At 44.5% G+C, this 20,152-nt stretch overlaps 1 protein-coding gene across 5 annotated transcripts in view; it reads left to right on the top strand.

The window, feature by feature from the left end:
* The window catches only part of JADE2 (jade family PHD finger 2), a 181,840-nt gene that overhangs the window by 146,694 nt on the left and 14,994 nt on the right, over nt 1-20,152 (top strand). For all 5 annotated transcript variants that reach the window (XM_014570002.4, XM_006116055.5, XM_075900395.2 and 2 more), the window contains 2 exons: nt 6,478-6,939; nt 19,062-19,179. In XM_014570002.4, coding sequence (XP_014425488.2) covers nt 6,478-6,939; nt 19,062-19,179 — 580 coding nt within the window. The remainder of the gene's footprint in view (nt 1-6,477; nt 6,940-19,061; nt 19,180-20,152) is intronic.

The following is a 20,152-nucleotide window of genomic DNA, read 5'->3' as shown; positions in this document are numbered from 1 at the left end:
AAGAGCTGCAAGCCTCCACAGTGTTTATGCAATGGCAGTGGTTTGGCTACTTTAAAGGGAGCTATTGAAAAGCAATCCTTTTAGCTTGAAATGAGAGCTCACCATATTTCTTTCAATCGCCAGCATTGACTCACTTCTTTTTTGATGGCTCTGGGTGGGTCTGTTTATTCACCCTGCCAGATGGAGATACTGTGTCATAATGGCAACTGCTTTCAAAGAACGGAAGGGCAGGGAAACGAGTCAAACAGACTTGGCAGCATCAAAAAGAATTCAGATTCTCTGAGACTTCATCCTCTTAGTACAGGCATCACACATTAACTGCGAGCACCTTTGGACTGAACGGATTTGAATTAAAGGTCACCCGAATTGGAACAGAGTTGTATTGTCTCATGCGCTGACAACTGACAGTTTATAAGTCTTCCTGTGATTGCCACTGGAGTGTTTGTCAGTGCCACCATAGCTCTTGCAGAACAGCTCCGTTGAAAGGAAAAGGAATGTGCAGACGGTGCCTTTATTGAAGGATTTAAGGGATGAATAAGCAGCAGATTCACACGTAGAGGTAAATAAGCGTTGTATCCTTTCATCAGAGGAACAAAGGCCTGTGTTTGCAAAGCCCTGATGTTTATGTAATATATTTTTGATCAATGCCTGTTTACACAGGTGAAATCTAACTATCTTTCTCACCACTATCATTTTGTGACAGCTTTAAAAAAAGAAAATCTATTTGCTATAGTACTTAGACCCAGGTCTTCTAAGATATGTGGGTACCTAGATACCATTGATTGAAATGAGTATTTGGATAGTAAAGGTGTGTGCAAGTGAGTTACAGCTGGAGCATTAGAAGATGCTAATTTCAGAGACTTTCAGTGTTAGAGTTATGTCTACATTACAGAGCTTTTTCGGAAAAATGTTTTTCGGAAAAACGTTTTTCGGAAAAATCTTCGGTTACATCCACACTGCAATGGAAAAAAAAAGAAAGAACAGAGGGGTTTTTCTGACATTGGTAAACCTCTTTCTAAGAGGAAGAATCCTTTTTCCGAAAGAGCTCTTTTGGAAAAAGGTGTATGTGGACAGGAAAGAGGGAGTTTTTTCAAAAGAAGAGGACAGAGGAAAAAGCACAGGTGCCCTGGTGGCCACTCCGTCCCTAGTAATCATAGCTTAAATGCAAGATAGCATCCATTCAGTGTGGACGCTCTCTTTCAAAGAAAGCAGATCGCTTTTCTGATGCGCTTTGGCAGTGTGAACGCTCTCTTTCGAAAGACCTTTTTTTGGAAGATTCCTTCCGAAAGAAGCCTGTAGTCTATACGTAGCCTTAGTGGCCAGTTTGACCGGGTTTCCCTGCCCTGCCAAAGTAAGACTCTCAGAGGTGAACTGTGGATGGAGAACTCCTTCATCTTGAACAATCAAGGGGAAGCCGTCTCATTTTCATTGCTTTTCTCTCCTGGTGCATGGAAACAGGATCACATTTTAATAAATGGAGACTTCTTGCCCACGAATTCATATATAGTTACTGCAGTTGCATGTGCGAATGGAGCAAACATTCATGCAGATTGTATCCTAGTCATCTAACTAGGCATGTTCACCCCTGTCTGTGGAATGTACGTGTGCCCCCAGGCTCCATATGTCTAGAGAATTTGCTCCACATAAGCTGGCAGTTGTATCAGCATCATGTTAGGCAACTAAGGGGCTAGTTTGGAAGGAACTTGTTTCCACGTAGCTGATATTAGCTGATATTTCTTCATGCAGATCATTATCTTCTCCTAGTGTTTGCTTTTTTAAAAAACGTGGGCCAGAACTGCATAGCTCCATAAAGCCAATGTCAGTTTATACTAGCTAGGAATATAGCCCTGTCTGCACAGTTTTCCAACCTTCTGTTCTGGGGAAATTATGACTCATAGTGGTTCTTGTGGCTAGACATGAGAATGTGCCAAAAAGAATGCTGTATCCTCTTGGCATTTTCTTATTTACATTGCTGAACCAAAGAACAAAGTGCAAGGAAATGAACTGATTACATATCCCGAAGGTACTGCAAGTCCTGAGAATGCTGTGCACTCTAACCAGTAAGACAAGCTCCAGCTCCCATGGCAGGTGAATTCTGGGATGGGTGGAGTATCGGACACTTATTGGCAGAGATTGTCAGTGCCCTTCTGTGAGAGGGCCAGGTGCCAATTCTCCATAAATTGACAGCAGTTCGGCCTTTTGAAAACATCATCTCTTGATCCTCTTGTCCTTTAGCCTTCCTTCTTTGGTTAAGTGATTTTGAAGGTTACAGGAAAGTGTCATCATCTGCCATTTAAGTAGCTCCTTAACCTTTTTCAGTTCGGTTTTGGCTTGAGTATAGAATAAAAACCTTACTGGTTTCATCAGGAAGTGATAATCCCTTGGCAGTGGATAATGATCAGGTGTCCCTGGGACAGACCTGCTGCATGGATAAGAGACCAATGTCTTTGCAGATTCTGCACCAAGCCAAACTCAGGGAGAAATGAAGACCATTTGATCACTAAAGATTAACATGCATTTACTGGAGCACCACAGCTATGTGTGGGAATGTATTTCCCAAAGTCTGCAGTAGATAAGTCAGTTAGTGTAGACACAAAGGGAACCCTTCCATGTTGAAAACTTACAAAACTATTTTTTGGGGAAAATGGAAATGAGGCCAATGTGTACTCTCCGTGATCCCAGCTGTGATATTCTTCTTGCTGCAGAGGTATTGAACCAATACCCCCGCATGGTGCTAGGACAGTTGTGATGCTGGAAGTGCCTTCTTCCAGAGGAGACCTAACACTACTGCCCAGACTATGGTGCCTTGGCTATATTTCAACTTTAGTAATTTCATTCTCTCTTCCTAAAATACCCCCCACTCAGTTCTGTTGGATACTTTACATTTTCATCCCCATGTGCCCTAACTCTGTTGTGTAGTATTGTGGTGGGCTCTTACACAGCTGACATTCTACAGCGAGGGGTGGCTGGAATTCATCGGTGAATGAAATATTCCCTGTCTCTCATCTCGTGTGCAACTCCATTGGCTTCACTGGATTTGGGATGTACTTGGTCTCTTGTCTCCAAAGTACTTGGAGATATTTGGGTGAAAGGTGCCTGACCCACATACAATAATCTTCAGAGGTTCAAGAGCCAGGCACCCCTACCAGGGCTTGGTGCTTCTGCCCTGCAGCAGGATGGTGCAGGGAGTGCTCCACGAGAGACGCTTTAACTGTCAGAGGGCTGCATGTGCCTCGGGAGCTGCAGTTTTTCTGCCCCTGTGCTTTACAGTAACATTATCACAATGTCCTGTTACTGTCATAAACATTGTGAGATCCAGTGTGCTGCCCCAGCCTTCCGTGCTTCGGCTCATTCAGTGTGTCGGACTGCAGCCTCCCCAGACACAAGCTCATTCCATTGGCATTCTGCGCTCATGAATGATTTGATGGATCAATATGTTTTTATTGCCAATTTATGCAAGGTCCTTAGGTAGCTGCTGCTGAACAGGTAGCTTTCATTGTTGCCCTGTCAGCTGAGCTTGCTAATTATTTTCTATTTGCATTTGGCGCACAGTCTCTGAGAACTGCTGCTTGCCATCTGTCAAAGGAGAAATCGAGGACAAGTGTCATTCCGTTTGTTTTATTTCTAAGGTAGTGCAGGTAATCCTTCCTGCGTAAGGGGCGCTCTGTGGGGTATTGTTCTGGGAAAAGCCACAGGCATTTGAATAATGATATTAATACTGTTAGTGACGTAAATAGGTAAGGAGGACGGCAACACTGAGCAGCCATTTTATTAGTTTGAATGGTTCACTAGAGCCCGTTATGGGTGGCTACTGTTGTTACTGAACAGCAGCTATTTATGCACATAACAGCACAAAGAATTTGGTTTAAAGTGCCCCCAGATGTTACTCCAATATAGATACGATTGACTACCTCAGTAGCTAGAGAGCTCAGTGCAGTAAAGTAGCCACTTTGGCAACTAGACAAGAAAACTCAATCAAGGTCAGTTACAGGTTTCCAGCCTTAAAGTTCCATTAGAGTCAGGACAGTGACTCCATCAAATGACATTGTATCACTTTGTTGTATTTATTCTGTCCCAGTGGCTTTCACAGTAAGCGTACACAGCTTAAGAGACAAAGGACGATATGCTAGCTCTACCAACAAAAATCTGGAGTCTGATGACCAGGCTGGTAGCCTCATAGCACCAACAGAAATAAAGATACTGTATTCAGAACTTTGCTGGCACTTCCGTCAGTGATTTGGCAACCAGTAGTCCAGTTTACACTGCAGTAGCAACAGTGGTAACCATTAAATCATCCCCATTTACCAATGGCTATCACACAGTGGTATCTGATGTACTGGTGTTGTTTCTCAGTGTAGGTAGAGGGAAACACCATGGTATCTTAGCAGTGCTCTGTAGTAACGGTGGGTAAATACTCAGTTTTTAGTGGAAGTTGCTGATTTTGATACACAGTGACATTTAAATCTGTTAAGAGGGGGAGACGTGGATTCAAACATGGTTTGGACTGTGGTTCAAGTGGGCCCAGTAATCTCAGTCTAATCCTGAGAGGGTTTTTGATCCCATGATGTCCAAACTCTGAGCTATATGACCACAAGTACCGTAACACAACTGGGAGTCCCTCTCCATCAGAGATGTATGCACAAAATTAATAGCAGGAGTGCTAGCAGTCAGGATGGAGGTAACCCAAAGCCGACCAAAGTCATTGCAAAGCTTTCTGTTGATTTTAATGGGGCTTTGGAAAGCTGTGTGAGAGGTTAACGAGGACACCACTTGCCTGCTCTATGCCTGATGTCTAGTAAGTTGCTTTCATAAGCACCAACAAATGTATAAACAAAGTCAAGGGGAAATATCTAAAGACAGGAATGTTGAAAGCAGGGATCCAAGGGCGATGGGACAGAGATAAAAAACAATAGCGTTTTTGCAGTTTACATACAATTGGAATTTAAAAAAAATTACAATTTGCCCTAAGCCAAACCAAAATGTGCAACATCCCTGTATTTTTGTCATCAGCCTTCAGGAAATATATGTTTTAAGGTGGTGGTTCATGCTGGAACAGCTCACTGTCCCCTCTTGGAAAATGTTTTATAAACTACTAAATGTGGTGTTGACAGTAATAAGCCCCTTGGAATGGCTTGTTATTGCCATTTAACTGGTCATTAGCAGCTGAAATAGACTGATTTCATATGGATTATGGCTTAAATAATTACCTGACACTCTGAGCCATTAAAAAATAGTTAATGAACAGAGGAGGGCTGGGGAGGAGAATGTGCTAAAATGTGTACAGCCCACGTTAGTTGAGAAATACACTTGCTTCAATGGGATCTCACGGTTTAGGTTTTGCTGATTGTGGAATCCAGACTGAGTAATTTAAGTACGAGGGAATTTAGGAAAATTGTTTAACATTTTAATTTCCAATAACTTCGAACAGCAAGTTAACCCCGTTGCCAACTTATATGTTCATTTTCACATTGTCTGTTCTAAATCAGCTATGGTTCCATTCCCCCCCCCTTTCTTTTTTTCTAAAGCTAATTAGAGGGAGTGGAATTACAATAGGAGCTGCTTACTTATTAATGAAGGCACTGTACTCTATAAGCATTAGAAGCTCCTGAGATTCCTGTTTTACCTAAGGACTGTGACCCCTACTGTAGACTTCAGATAAAATTAGCAAGCTAGTCTTTAGAGTTAAAGAAAAGGAAACTAAGGTAATTTAGAGAAAGAAATTACAGTAAGAAACAAATTAATTCTCTATCAGGAGAGGCTCATTTATCCAATTACAGTCATTTGTCTATAATATTGGACCATTGTATTGACAAGAACTGTATTGACTATTTGATTGGATGAACAATCAGAAAATTTTTCTAATAAACGAGAAAGAGGCTGGGTTTATGTGTGGGGTATGAGAGGGTATGTCTACACTACCCCCTAGTTCGAACTAGGGAGGGTAATGTAGTCATATGGAGTTGCAAATGAAGCCTGGGATTTGAATTTCCCGGGCTTCATTTGCAACTCCGTATGACTACAGTACCCCCCCTAATTCGAACTAGGGGGTAGTGTTGACATACCCAGAAGGACTATAGGGATGAGATGGAAAGGAACCAAGTGGAGGTAGCAGGTGGATGAAGATTCTTCTACTTGAAATGAAGGTGACTAGCCTTACACACACAAGATTTGGGAAATATACTCATTGCTCAGCCTGGTGTCTGCTGTCTGTACAGTGTCAAGTGCTTATGGCTTTTCTTTGTCAAGTCGCTGGGTGCCCTGGAGTAACATGCAAAGTGCATTACATACAGCAGGGTGATTTCTTTTATAGGCAGGCTGGGCTTGCACATCTTGTCATTCGTTTGTAATGGTCAAGTGCCACTGCAATCGGTGATGTCATGTGTACCGTGATTTAACAGGAGTGAGCGAGTTTCTTCAGTGTGTCGTGACGGGCAGTGAGTGAAATAACCTGGGTTCCCTGCTTTGTCTTTCTTCCAGTGTTCCATGCCCTCCTGCATCACTGCATTCCACGTCACTTGCGCTTTTGACCACAATCTCGACATGCGAACTATTTTAGCAGAGAACGATGAAGTGAAGTTCAAATCGTTCTGCCTGGAGCACAGCAGTGGGGCCACCAAACCTCCGGACGAGGCACGAGCAGAGGCAGACCAAGCCCAGCTGGACTTAGAAAAGGTCACACTGCGGAAACAGAAGCTCCAGCAGTTGGAAGAGGACTTCTATGAACTTGTAAAGCCCTCTGAGGTAGCTGAGAACCTCGACCTAACTGAGTCGCTGGTGGATTTTATTTATCAGTACTGGAAGCTGAAGAGGAAGGCGAATTGCAACAAGCCGCTGCTGACACCAAAAACTGATGAAGTGGACAACTTGGCTCAGCAAGAGCAGGATGTGTTGTACCGACGCTTAAAGCTCTTCACACATCTCAGGCAAGATCTGGAGAGGGTGAGTAAGACTTCTGGTTTAATGACCTCTTCCAGTGGTGGGCAGCCTGCAGCCTGAGAGCTGCATGTGGCCTATTGGGGTTCTGTGTGTAGCCCACAAGAAATGTTGTTTTCTGTTTCCCATGCTCAGGGTTGCCAGATTTTGCTGGATTTTACCTATATAGGGTCTTTTTTTCCTTCCTACCGGTATTACAAAAGTGACACACACACAGAGCCAGAGAACATGAAGTGAGGTTCATGTTGGTTGCTCACAATATTGGGAGAGCCATGTGCTCCTTCTTTATCCAATCAGAGTGCTGCAAGAGTTCAGTCAGCACACCCTGCAAATTCTAGGTACATCAGCAGTTAGCAAAACTATCCCAGGAGACCGTCTTGATTACAACAGTCTTGCAACTCTCTAACATGGAGGGCCACTCATGCGGCCCACTCACTAGCCTTTCACTTACCTACTCTGTTCTACTGGAGCTTCTTTAATATGGGCCAATGTCTGTTGGAAAACGTTGTCTTCATGTCTGTTGACCTAGTTAGATTTCCTTGACAGTCATTTCCCTTCCACTGTTTAGATCCACGGAAAAAACCTCAGTCAGTTACATTTCTGATCTGCTTGTTTGTTATCAGGAGCTAGGATTCTGCAAAACACAGCTTGTTAGCAGGGCAGTACTCATCAGTCATCCCACTTCTTACATTCCCTGTACGAACAGAAGTTGCATGGACCTGGCCCAGTCTATATCCTAAAGGCCATATGCATTCATCACTAAACCACCCGTGCAGCCAGACCAGTTCTCGGCATTCTCAGCAAAGAGAACAAAGACTGAATGTGTATGGAGTCCAGACTCAACTCGTTCCTCCAGAGGGGGTCCCCCCCGAACAGAGGAGAGACGTGCTGGCAGTGCAGTGCAGCCAAAACCAACACGGCTACTACCTGTTTGAGGGATGAAAGTCTGGTCCTGCTCTCTTAGAACTCCAGGGGTGCAGGATTAGACCCAAAATAGGAGGTTGGCTACTGTTGGTAAGCCAGCACCTCCCACCAGCATGAGATTCACATTAAAAACAGAACTGTAATTTACATACTTTCTAAAAACAAAACAATAAGGACAGATAAAATGTAGTAATGAGTTACAGGCCCATGAGACTGAGTCTTTCATGGCTTCGTGCAGCTGTCTCTATAGGAGGAAATCAGTAGAGGTCTGCACAAATACAAAATGTGTATCTGCATCTGTATCTGCAAAAATGAGTCACGGATATCCACGTTGATATCCATGGATGCAGATACCCGCAAATATAAAGCAGATATCTGCACATGTGCAGGGTTCTAGGTACAAATTTTGTATCCGCATTCATATCTGCAAAAATGTACTGCAGATAACCACATCCACATCTATGGACATGGATATCTGCGGATTTGCAGGGCTCTAGAAATGGGCCACTTCCTCTGGGAGATCACTGAATGGACAGAGCCTTATGGCACGTGCTACTTGGGGTGTATCACATCAGACTTTGCTAAGGCAGGTTCACTGCACCTCATACCATCCCAGGTACCCTTTGCAGGCTGGTGGGCCCATAGTTTGACCTGTATCTGATGTGAGTTTGCGGAGGGGAGGAAACACCCTGCGGGCTTCTGCCTGTTGGCTTTTTAAGGAAGAATCAGTGTCAGCTAAATTACAGTAACAAATGATTGTGACGGAGCTCTCACACTTCATGCTGCCTGCTCTCCCCTGGTGCGTCTGCTGCTGGCTCAGCTTGTTTATGCAGGCAGCAAAGGGAAATTTATAAGAGATCTGCTCTCTGAAGCACCAGGCTGCCAGCACTCTTAGATTCTTGTAAATTTCACTTTAATGGCTGCATACAGGAATGAAGCTGACAGGAATAGTAGGGGCAGCAGAGATTGTATGAGCAGAGGGCAAGGTGCCAGGAAAAGAGCAGACAAATATAGGAAGGGGAAGCAGCAGTGCAAAATCTGTACCGAAATGACACGGAGTTGCCAGGGGACAGAGGGGGTGCCAAAGCACTGAATGGTTATTGGAAACCATTGTAATAGGAAGGAATAGTGCACAGGAAATAGAATCACAGAGTTATGGGAAAAGCCTATTAGAGCATGGGGTGCATGCCCTGAAAATACAGAATATAGGCCTTCCTGGAGGACATCATAGATGCTATGGTGTCTACACAACTGTGCCAAACTTAAGGCATGGATTATGGGAAGTGCTTATATGATATTGACATGACGCTGGACAGGGCTAGAGGGAAACTAGGACTTTGTTTCTTCTGCTACAGACCGTCCCACCTCCCTGTATTCCATACTTCTCCTGCTCACACTGCCAACATACAAAGTGCCAGATCCTCTTTTCCTTCAGGCAATGAAACCAGGAGTGCACTCTGCCTGAATCACTCAGCAGAGGAGACAGCTGAGTTCATCTGGGGATTAAACCGGGAGCAGAGAACACTTGCTGGCCACCCCTCAACCACACTTTGCCTTGATCTTCCAGGAGGGAGGAGAAGGAACAAGTTGGGCTCTGTCTGCTTCATAAAACTGGTGTGAGACTTAGTGTTTGTTTAGTACTTTGAGCTCCAGAGAAGACAGGCCCAGTAGAAAAGTAGATTATTAATTATTATTATTTCTAGGACAGGGAATGTGTTCGCCTTGACCAACGTGCTCCCCTGGCGTCCATTATGGCTTCAGGTGTCAGGTGTAGCTATTTTACTAAGAATGGGATTTAAATCAGGTACATTCAGAACGGTTCAAAAGTACTCTCCAGATGCTGTTGTTTTTCAGGAACATTGGGCCCACCGATAAATCGTTGCCTAATTGATGTGAAAGCCAGTCATCCAGAAATGTATTACCATTGAATGCAGCCTAAATTGAGCTGCTTGCTTGGAGGATTTAGATGCCAGCTTCGATCACCCTGGTCTTTCTCTCTGCCTTCATGTAACTCACTTAGGCTATGTCTACACTGCACAGTTATTTTGGAATAAGTTATTCCGGAATAGTTATTCCCGAAGAGCACATCAACACTGCAGGGAAGCCTCAAAAGTAGTCCAAGGCAGGCTTCCCTAATGTAGACGTGCTATCTCGATTTAGAGCCCCAGGAGGAATAACTTAGAATGGCCATGGTGAGGGGCTATTTTGAAATAGCAGAAGTGGAGCATCTCCACACGCCTTATTTTGAAATAGGCATTATTTTTCGTAGAATGATGTTTATGGAAGAATAAGCTGTCCGTTATTTCAAAATAACAGAATTGCTATTTAGACGCTTGCATAGTTATTTCAAAATGATGGCCGTTATTCCAAAATAACTTTGCTGTGTAGACACACCCTTATAGGTCCTTCCCCAGGTAGAAGCCTTGCTGGAGGCTGATCTGTCATTTGAATCAAGTGGTGTTTCTATGGAAATATTAAATCTTCTGTCTCCTTTGGAGTATTGTCAAAGTACATCTTCACCTACACTATCTGCTCCTCCCTCTGTTGTTAAACTGCCCTGATGTTTAGATCAGTGTAACATTTTCTGCTGAGCTCCTCATACACACCAGAACCAGGATGTGGCTGGTACAAAATCCCGCTCTTGAGGCTCAGACTGGCATGAAGTAGAGCGACCTTGGGTGCCAGTCAGAATCCTTAATATCATAGCAGGGCAGTAGCCCTAATGTAGAGTCTGAGGTGAGTTTTCCGTTTAATTGCTAGGTTTTCTGCATGTGCTAAAAACCACATACTTATGCAGACTGTCTTGAACACTGCTTCAGGGGGTAGCTGAGGGTATGTCTACACTGCCACCCTAGTTCAAACTAGGGTGGCTAACGTAGGCATTCAAACTTGCAAATGAAGCCCGGGATTTAAATATCCCGGGCTTTATTTGCATGTTTCTGAGCTCCGCCATTTTTAAATGCCCCGTAGTTCAAACTACCTGCTCACGGCTACATGTGGCATGGACTAGGTAGTTCGAATTAAAGCTCCTAATTCGAACTACCATTACTCCTCATTGCAGGTGTACTCCACTGCAATAAATCCCGGGCTTCATTTGCAAGTTTGAATGCCTACATTAACCACCCTAGTTCGAACTACGGTGGCAGTGTAGACATACCCTGAGTTAGTCTGTACGGGTATGTCTACACTACCCTCCTATTTCGAAATAGGAGGGTAATGTAGGCATACCGCAATTGCAAATGAAGCCCGCTGATTTGAATTTCCCGGGCTTCATTTGCATAAGCCGGGCGCCACCATTTTTAAATCCCGGCTGGTTCGAACCCCGTGCCACGCGGCTACACACGGCACGAACTAGGTAGTTCGAACTAGGCATCCTCATTCCATGAGGAGTAACGGTAGTTCGAACTAGGCATCCTCATTCCATGAGGAGTAACGGTAGTTCGAACTAGGAAGCCTAGGAATAAGGACCTGAGAATAAGATTTTCTGCATCTTGTAGCATTATTTGCACACACCGGTGGCTAAAACTAAGGCCCTGGTCTGCCCCAAACTGATGTCACCCTGTCGGGTTCAGTCTTAGGTGGTGTCCAACAACCACTGGCTGCTTCAGAAAATTAAGATTTTAAAAAGCTATGAGGGTCTAAAGTAGCTTTGCTTTGGGCAGTGTACTGCAAGCTATGAATGTGCCATGAGTTTGGTGCCATGATGAGCAAAGGTGATCTCAGTGGCAGAGATGTTCTTATGGGTGAGGTTGTTAGATCCTGGCTTGTTTGTATTGGAGATGCATATAGAAGAACAGAAAGAGAGACAAGACTAGGGAGAGTGGGCTAGAGAGCCTTGGGATGTAAATTACATGACCTAATGCAGTGGTTCTCAAAGTGTGGTCCATGGACCATTAGTGGTCTGTGACCATCTTGCAGGTGGGCCATGGGCTCGGGGTACACTCCTGCCCCTGTAGCAAGGAGCACGTGCGGGTGCTCCAGCCTCACACCTCCTGCAGCAGGATTGGCTTCCCACTGCAGGAGGGAGCCCTGAGCCGCAGAGGCCAGATCCAGCTCACAGGGGGAAAAAGCTCTGCACGCTGCTGCTTCCCTCTCTCCCATCTGGGGAACAGCAGCACTGGAAACCGCTCAGGGAGGCTTTCCCTGCTGCTCCCATTGGCAGAATCCCAGCCAGACGCCCATCCTCAGTCCCACCTGCACCCAACCTCCCAGCCAGAACCCCCACCCTCAGCCCACTCCTGTGTCCTATCTCCCACCCAGAGCCCTCCCAACCTTAGCCTGCTCCTGCACCTTAGCTCCCACCCATATCCTGCCACCCCCTCCCATCTTACACCCATTTTGTCATCATGAGTGATGGGCTGGTGGTGCATGGAAAGGTTTGCATTGAGCAGGGAGGGTCAGGGGCCAACAAGTTTGAGAACCACTGACCTAGAGGATATTTGCCATCACTTTTAACATCTATATTTCTAAGACTTTTAAATTTCCTTTTCAGCAAATTTCATCTACGGAAATGCCCACTCTTCCCAGAATTCTAACAGGATCTTTTCTTTTTTTTAATCTACTCCTAGTATTGGTTTGTTTAAATCAGCTTCAACCAAAGCTCTACACTTCCCAGGGCGTCAGGTCCGCGTCAGAGATTGGCTGGCAGAGGGAGGAGGGGTGTTCGTGTAAATAGCAGTCTCTGAGCATTGGGCAAATAATGTTTTCTTTCAAAACTACAAAGTCATAGAGAAAAGCTACCACCAAATGTTTTGATTCACAAGTTGCCAGAGGCAGTTGTTTCCCTCATAAAGAAATTTCAGTTTGATGTTTGCTTCAATACAGAACAAAAAGAAGGGCACGTATTAGAACATACAGGATATAAATCACTTCTTTATATTTGCATCTACGATACTAAAAAGAAGAAAAGCTTTCCCTCCGACAGAGTGCTTCCCAGTTGTCCTGAGGTAACGCCAGGGTGCCTAGATGTTTAGATAACCACAGATGAGTTTGTAGCTTACAAAGCAAGGTCCTGCCAGTAAAGCCCATCACGTATTGATACCAGAAAGATGTAATCATATTGGAGGGAGTTCAGAGAAGAGCCACAGGATTGATGAAATGGCTGATTAAAGAGCTAAATATGTATAATATGGCCAAGCAGCGGGAAAAAAAGAGAAAAGAAGAATCACCTAGAAACTGGCCAGGACACAAACCTGCTAGGGGAGGGAATAATTATTTTGGGGGCTTGCTGGGAGATATCACTAGCAATAACAGAATCCAATTGAGAAAGGAAATAGGCTGAATATTGGGAAAACTTCCCGGTAGTGAGATCAATTACTCTGAGGAATGGTTTTCCCAAGAGAAATAACGGATGCCTGGCTGACTGGGACAAACTGTTAGAAAATGAACTGTGGGTAGCAATCAAGCACTTTCAAGAGGATGGTCTAGATAATTTAATAGGTCTTCTCCATTTCTGTGGTTCTGTTACCTCCCTCTCTCCATGTTTAACGATTTATTTTTAATATTGGGAAAAAAAACATGCCATTAGCAAATGGCCATGATTGTCCTCTTGCATTCAGAGCCTTTGAAAAGCATAATAATTGTTTGAGCACAAGGACTCTGCTTCTTTAATTACATCACTTACAAGCAGTTGTTTTGTTTGCATAGTATGTTATTTACAATTCAGATCCTGGAAGCTCACTGTTAGTGTGAAAATTCATGGGCATTAATTCATTGGTAGAGAGCAAGCAAATGCACAGCATTAGGCGAATGTAAATACTTGACCTCTCTGTTACCACAGGCAATGAAGCTTTCAGAAAAAGCTTGTGACACAGTGTGGTAGCCACACTGGGAAAGGTGGAGTGTGGAGGAGATCAGGTTTGATGTGTCACTTAGAGACACAAAGGCTCCTGAACATTTGGGCTGTGTCTAGACTACAGAGGCATGTAGATTAGACAGATCAGCAAAGGCAAATGAAGCCGCGATTTAAATGATCGCAGCTTCATTTACATTTACATGGCTGCCGCGCTGAGCCGACAAACAGCTGATCAGCTGTTTGTCGGCTCGCCGCTAGTCTGGACGTTCCCCCTGTTATTCCTCGTGGAATGATCATTTAAATCGCGGCTTCATTTACCTTTGCTGAACAAACAAATCTACATGCCTCTGCCGACAGAGGCATGTAGTTTAGACGTACCTACACAGCTCCTTCTTGCGCAAAAACCGCCTCTTGCGCAAGAGCCGTTCTTGAGCATCTTTTTCAGGAAGAATGGCTCTTGCGCAAGAGGGGGTTTTTGCACAAGAAGGAGCAGTGCAGATGACTCCTTTTTGTGCAAAAGCCTCTTGTGCAAAAAGCAGCCGCTCATTAATTATGCAAATAAGGCTTGGCGATATTTCATGCTTAGCCTCATTTGCATAAATCTTGCACAAAACCAGCGCAGTGTCGACATAGCCTTACAGTCTAGGTTATCTGTGTTTCATAAAAAGGTCTGCTAAGTGGGAAAAGGAAGGAAGGAAGGAAGGAAGGAAGGAAGGAAGGAAGGAAGGAAGGAAGGAAGGAAAAAAGAGAATTTATTGGTGTCAGCACAAGTTATTGACAATTTCTTTATGGCCATTTCAGTTCAATGTCAGTTCCTGGGAGCTAACTTTTGCTTCCTGGTTTATTGCCTTCAGCTTTGCTCCTGAGTCTCTGTCTAGCTGTGGCTTTTGGAAAGTCGGGAGGCTGAGTAAACACTCAGGCTGTGTCTACATTGGCACCCCTTTCCGTAAAAGGGATGCTAATGAGACACTTCGGAATTGCAAATGCTGCGGGGGATTTAAATATCCCCCGCGGCATTTGCATGAACATGGCTGCCGCTTTTTTCCGGCTCGGGGTTTTGCCGGAGAAAAGTGCCAGTCTAGACGGGATCGTGCGGAAAATAAACCCTTTTCCGGAAGATCCCTTATTCCTCATTAGCATCCCTTTTCCGGAAAAAGGTGCCAATGTAGACACAGCCTCACTGTCAAGTCAGATTTGATTCTATTACCATTTTCTGTTTTACAGCAGAGACAGTACCTTTCCTCTACAAAATACTGACCCTCCCCTCCAAGATGTAGCCATGGAGACAGCGTCATGCTGTCACTCCAACCACAAATACTGTAGGCTGACAAAACCTGTAGTGCTTACATTCAGCGCAAGACAAATGTTTGCTGGTATCGCTTGGCAACTGCACCATCTTTCCAAGCTGCCAAGGGAATTTTGATCAGTAACCTCTGCATGTGCATCTGACATTTAACCAGCAGCACAGATGTTCAGCTTACACATTGGGGACCAAATCCTGCCCTCACCAATGGAGCAATGGAAAACGGAGAGGAAGCCTACTGCCTTTTTTGTTTCAGGGATACTGCTGAAAGGTGTCCTTTGCACCCATCGTTTGCCAGTCAGTAGTTTGCAGCTGATGGCAGCTTATATGGGGGTGAACTTGCCACCTGACTCACAGACCCATCGCTCGTGGGGACCTGAGTTGTGGAGCTGTGGCTTTAGGTGTGGCCAGTTTCTGGGTCTCTCATTACACCCAGCAGCAGAGGGCAGGATTGAACCTGGCACTGTCAGAACAAATACTGCATTGAGTTCCCCACATACACTGAGCTCATCCCATGTAAATGGAGAGATCTTGAGTGGGCTGAGACAGCGTATTAGTGAGAGCAGAGCGTGGCTCATTCAGTGCCTGGAAGAACCAGGAAATACGTGGGCTCAGGACAGAAGCAGACAGGCGTCTCTGGCCTAGTCCATGCTACCCTGCCCCACATTGATCTAACCTGTGCAACTTCAGCTACGTGACTAGCGTTGCTGAAGTTGACGTACTTACCGTGGTGTCTTCATGTGTTAAGGTTGGCAGGGACTGCTCTTCTCGTCCTGGTGGAGTACTAGAATTGACAGGAGAGCACTCAGAGTTCCATTTATCATGTCTAAGCAAGCACAATAAATCAATTGCCGGTGGATCGATTGCCGCAGGGTTAACCCACCTGTAGTGACCAGGGCTTGTCCCCTGACAGTGCATGGAAAAACGCTTGAACCATAAACAAAATCTTGTTGGAGGAAATCAGTTATTGTGTACCCTACACTGGACTGGAAGAGCAAACAGATGAGGGCTGCAGAATTTTTCAGTTTGAGGACTGATCCTGAATTCAGGAGTCAGACCTCAGCTGCTGGTGTCCTGGGATTACCCCAATGGGATAGCTGCAAGGAAATAATTTCACTCTTCATCTACTTTTTCTTCCCCTTCCCGTCAGTCTGTGGCTCGCATTGCTTGTCCATAAGCCATAATACAATTCTGACTGGGCACAGGTTTTTCCTTTCCTGTTGAAATTCTTGAAGTGTACAATAGTTAGCATTTCTCGAGAGTGGAGCCGGGAGGTTACAAGAATTGGGACAATTTCGACCTTTTGATGATTGAGCTTATTTCTGAAGCTTTGGCATTAGCACACAGGAGATTTCTCTTTTTGAACAAAGTTCTCCATGTTGGACAAAATACACTAGCAATTAAAGGCAAATATTTTACTCCTATGAATAAACAAAATATAGAATGGGCAAGATTTTTAGCTAGAGTATTTTGGCATAACTCCATCAAAGTCAGTGGAACTAAGCCAGCATACATCAGCTCAGGTTCTAGCCCAATATCCATTCAGTACTTCCATGTATTTCATTTTTTGTGTTCTTGAGCCTGTGTCTAGACTACAGGCTTCTTTTGGAAGAAGCTTTTCTGGAAGAGATCTTCCGAAAAAAACTTCTTCCGAAAGAAAGCGTCCACACAGCAAAAGTGCATTGAAAAAGCGATCTGCTTTTTCGAACGATAGCGTCCGCACTGAATGAACGCTATCTCGCATTTAAGCTGTGATTACTATGCATGGAGTGGCCACCAGAGCAGCTGTGCTTTTTCCTCTTTTCTCTTCTTTCGAAAGAACTCCCTCTTCCCCGTCCACACACGCCTTTTTCCAAAAGAGCTCTTTCAGAAAAAAGGCTTCCTCCTCGTAGAAAGAGGATTATCAATGCTGGAAAAAACACTCTGTTCTTTTGATTTACTTTCAGAAGAACACAATTGCAATGTCGACGTAACTCAAGTTTTCTTGGAAAAACGGCCATTTTTCCAACAAAAATCTGCAGTCTAGACATACCCTGAGTCTGTTTTAGAGTAACTGCCAATTTTAAGAGGAGTCCCTGATTTGAGTAGCTCGTTATCCTAGGTGTGCAAATATATGCAGCAGTAACACTACATAGAAGGTAACATCCTGACTTGCTTAAATCATTGGCAAAACTCCCATAGATTTCAGTGGAGCAATGATTACACTTATTAAGCAGATTTAAGTTTTAAAAAGACATCCATAAATGTTTGCTAATAAACTGTGTTCTGTTTGTACTAACCTTTTCCTACATTATAAATAATTTTAATGTATTGTATTTAGATCTTACAACTCATATCGTTTAATTGATTTACATGCATAATTCTCAGATAAATGCATATTTAACTCCTGACAAGTATCAGAGGCCTAGCCGTGTTAGGCTGTATCTGTGAAAATGAGGCAGCTTTATTTGGGCATAAGCTTTCGTGGGTCTAAACCACTTTGTCAGATGCTTGGAATCACTTTGTCACTCGTGCAACTAATGAAGTGGTTTTGGTTCACAGAAGCTGATGTCCAAATAAATCTGTGAGTCTTCAAGGTGCCACAGGACTCCTGGGGTATGTCTACACTACCCTCCTAGTTCGAACTAGGAGGGTAATGTATGCATACCGCACTTGCTAATGAAGCCCGGGATTTGAATTTCCCGGGCTTCATTAGCATAAGCGGGGAGCCGCCATTTTTAAATCCCCGCTGCTTCGAACCCCGTGTAGCGCGGCTACACGGGGCTCGAACTAGGTAGTTCGGACTAGGGTGCCTATTCCGAACTACCGGTACTCCTCGTTTCACGAGGAGTAACGGTAGTTCGGAATAGGCACCCTAATCCGAACTACCTAGTTCGAGCCCCGTGTAGCCGCGCTACACGGGGTTCGAAGCAGCGGGGATTTAAAAATGGCGGCTCCCCGCTTATGCTAATGAAGCCCGGGAAATTCAAATCCCGGGCTTCATTAGCAAGTGCGGTATGCATACATTACCCCGCTAGTTCGAACTAGCGGTAGTGTAGACATACCCCCAGTTATTTAGCTCCTATTATTGTCATGGAGGGTAACTTCTTCATTGCCTAATCCTTCAGCCCAAACTCATGCAAAACTCCTCTTGATTTCAGTAGAACTAGGGTGACCATATTTCCCCCACATGTGGGGCTGGCCTAAGCCATTCGCCTAGGGCAACCCACCCCACCCTGTGCAGAGCTGGTAGCTCTGTTCAATTGAGCCTGTCTTTCTCCGGCACAGGGCTGGTCTTACTGGCCTCTTCCCACACCCCCAAACAAGACACATGCCCACTTTTGACAGAAAAGTTGGGATGGCCAGGACAGGGCATACAAAGGGGCTGTCCCAGGCAGAACAGGACATATTGTCACCCTAAATAGAGGTTGAACCTATGGATCAAAACTGCAGCATTGAACTCAGGGGACAATATACCACTTAGTCTTTGGGTCTGTACAGTTCCTATACCAGTTATGACCCAGATCCATAGCTAGTGCCAGTCAGTGATTGACATTAGCTGAGAACCTGTCCTGATAGTTGGATACTCTCATCATTTTTTGCCTGCCAAACCTTTACTGTGGTCCTTACATATCCACATATAATTGCATAGAGAACTCTACAGACATTAATTCCTTCCTTTTGTCTGTCACAATAGTCATCACACTAAATCAGGCAAATCTGTGGACCACAGTGGTTGCAAAACTCATTCCCCAAACTGGGTAAGTTGGTAGTGTAATTTACCCCTCCCCACCTCTCCTTGAGTCTTGGGCACATCTGAACTAGAATATCATCCAGCTGAGCATGAGGTGAACAGACAAATGAGGAGAAAAAGAAGAGTGTGTGCAATGGTACATGGTGGAGTCCTGGTGCATGATTAAGATTCCTAGGCACTGCTGTAAAACACACAACAGAAACAGTAATACTTATTATTATTATTAATTAATAATGATTTATGGGAGCAGCAGAAAAGACGCAGCATCCCGAGAGCAACCTTTTGTCAGCTGACTCTTCAGTAGCATTGCGGAGCAGCTGGGGTTCTCTCAGAGTCCACGCACAAAGTGGAAACTCTTTCTGATGTTTCTGCAGGTTAGAAATCTCTGCTACATGGTGACAAGGAGGGAGAAAATGAAACACTCCATTTGCAAACTTCAAGAGCAGATCTTCCATCTTCAAATGCAGCTCATCAAGAAGGATCTTTATCCAGGTAGGTACTTCTGCTAATGGCTTTGGGAGTACTTGTTATCACCTATGCTTTCAGTTCCACCATACAGTAGGAAACGTGCAGCTCCAAACCCACAGAGGTGGAAGCAAAAGCATCACCAGATTAGGGCTTTCCTTTTTTTTTTTATGGTGATAACCATATGGTTGAGCTATCATGTGGAAATGACTTGTGAGTTTACGACCTGTGTAGGGTAGGCTTGTGACGGCACAGGACTGGGGTTAGTTCAAGCCTCAGTTCACCATAGACTCATTGTGCTACCATGGACAAGTCATTTAGGCCTTCGTTCTGCCCTCTCATAAAAGTCAGCCAGGGTACGTCTACTCTGCAAAGCTGGTATCCCGAAATAGATACCCCACGTCTTTTGAATGTGTCCGCTATTGTGAAATATAGCGGACCCGCCATTTTGGCATCCCTGTAAACCTCATTCCATGAGGGATAAGGGGTGTCTTGAAATGGCGTGTTATTTTTAAATTTGGCACTGTGTAGACGTGCCAAATTTCAAAATAGCCTATTTTGAAATAGAATCAAATAAGATACGCAATTTGCATAGTGCAAATTGCGTGTCTTATTTCGAGCTAAGGGTGCACTGTAGACGCACCTTTAAAAGTTGTTCCACCCGTTAAGTGAGGGCAGAATACCCCAGCTAGCTCTGGGCAAGCTGCATCGTACAAACAGCGTAGATATGGCAGCATGAACAGCAGGAGGGGACTAGCCACTCTGAACATGATCCGACCCATGATTCTAGATATGAGTTCGGGGCAGCAAGCCCCTCCTACTGGTCTCACTGCCACTGCTATGCTTCTGCTTTTAACATGTTATCTTGATCAGAGCTAGCATGGGCTATCTGCTCAAGCTGGAATTTACACCTTACCTCTGAAGTATATGATGCCCTCAGTTTCCCCAACTGCAAAATACCTCCTTCTCCTTTCTCGTTTTGATATCGACAGGGGATCAA

The sequence above is a fragment of the Pelodiscus sinensis genome, chromosome 16 (genome assembly GCF_052426305.1).
Source record: "Pelodiscus sinensis isolate ZL-2025 chromosome 16, ASM5242630v1, whole genome shotgun sequence".
NCBI lineage: Eukaryota > Metazoa > Chordata > Testudines > Trionychidae > Pelodiscus > Pelodiscus sinensis.
This window is presented reverse-complemented; position numbering and strand designations above follow the sequence as displayed.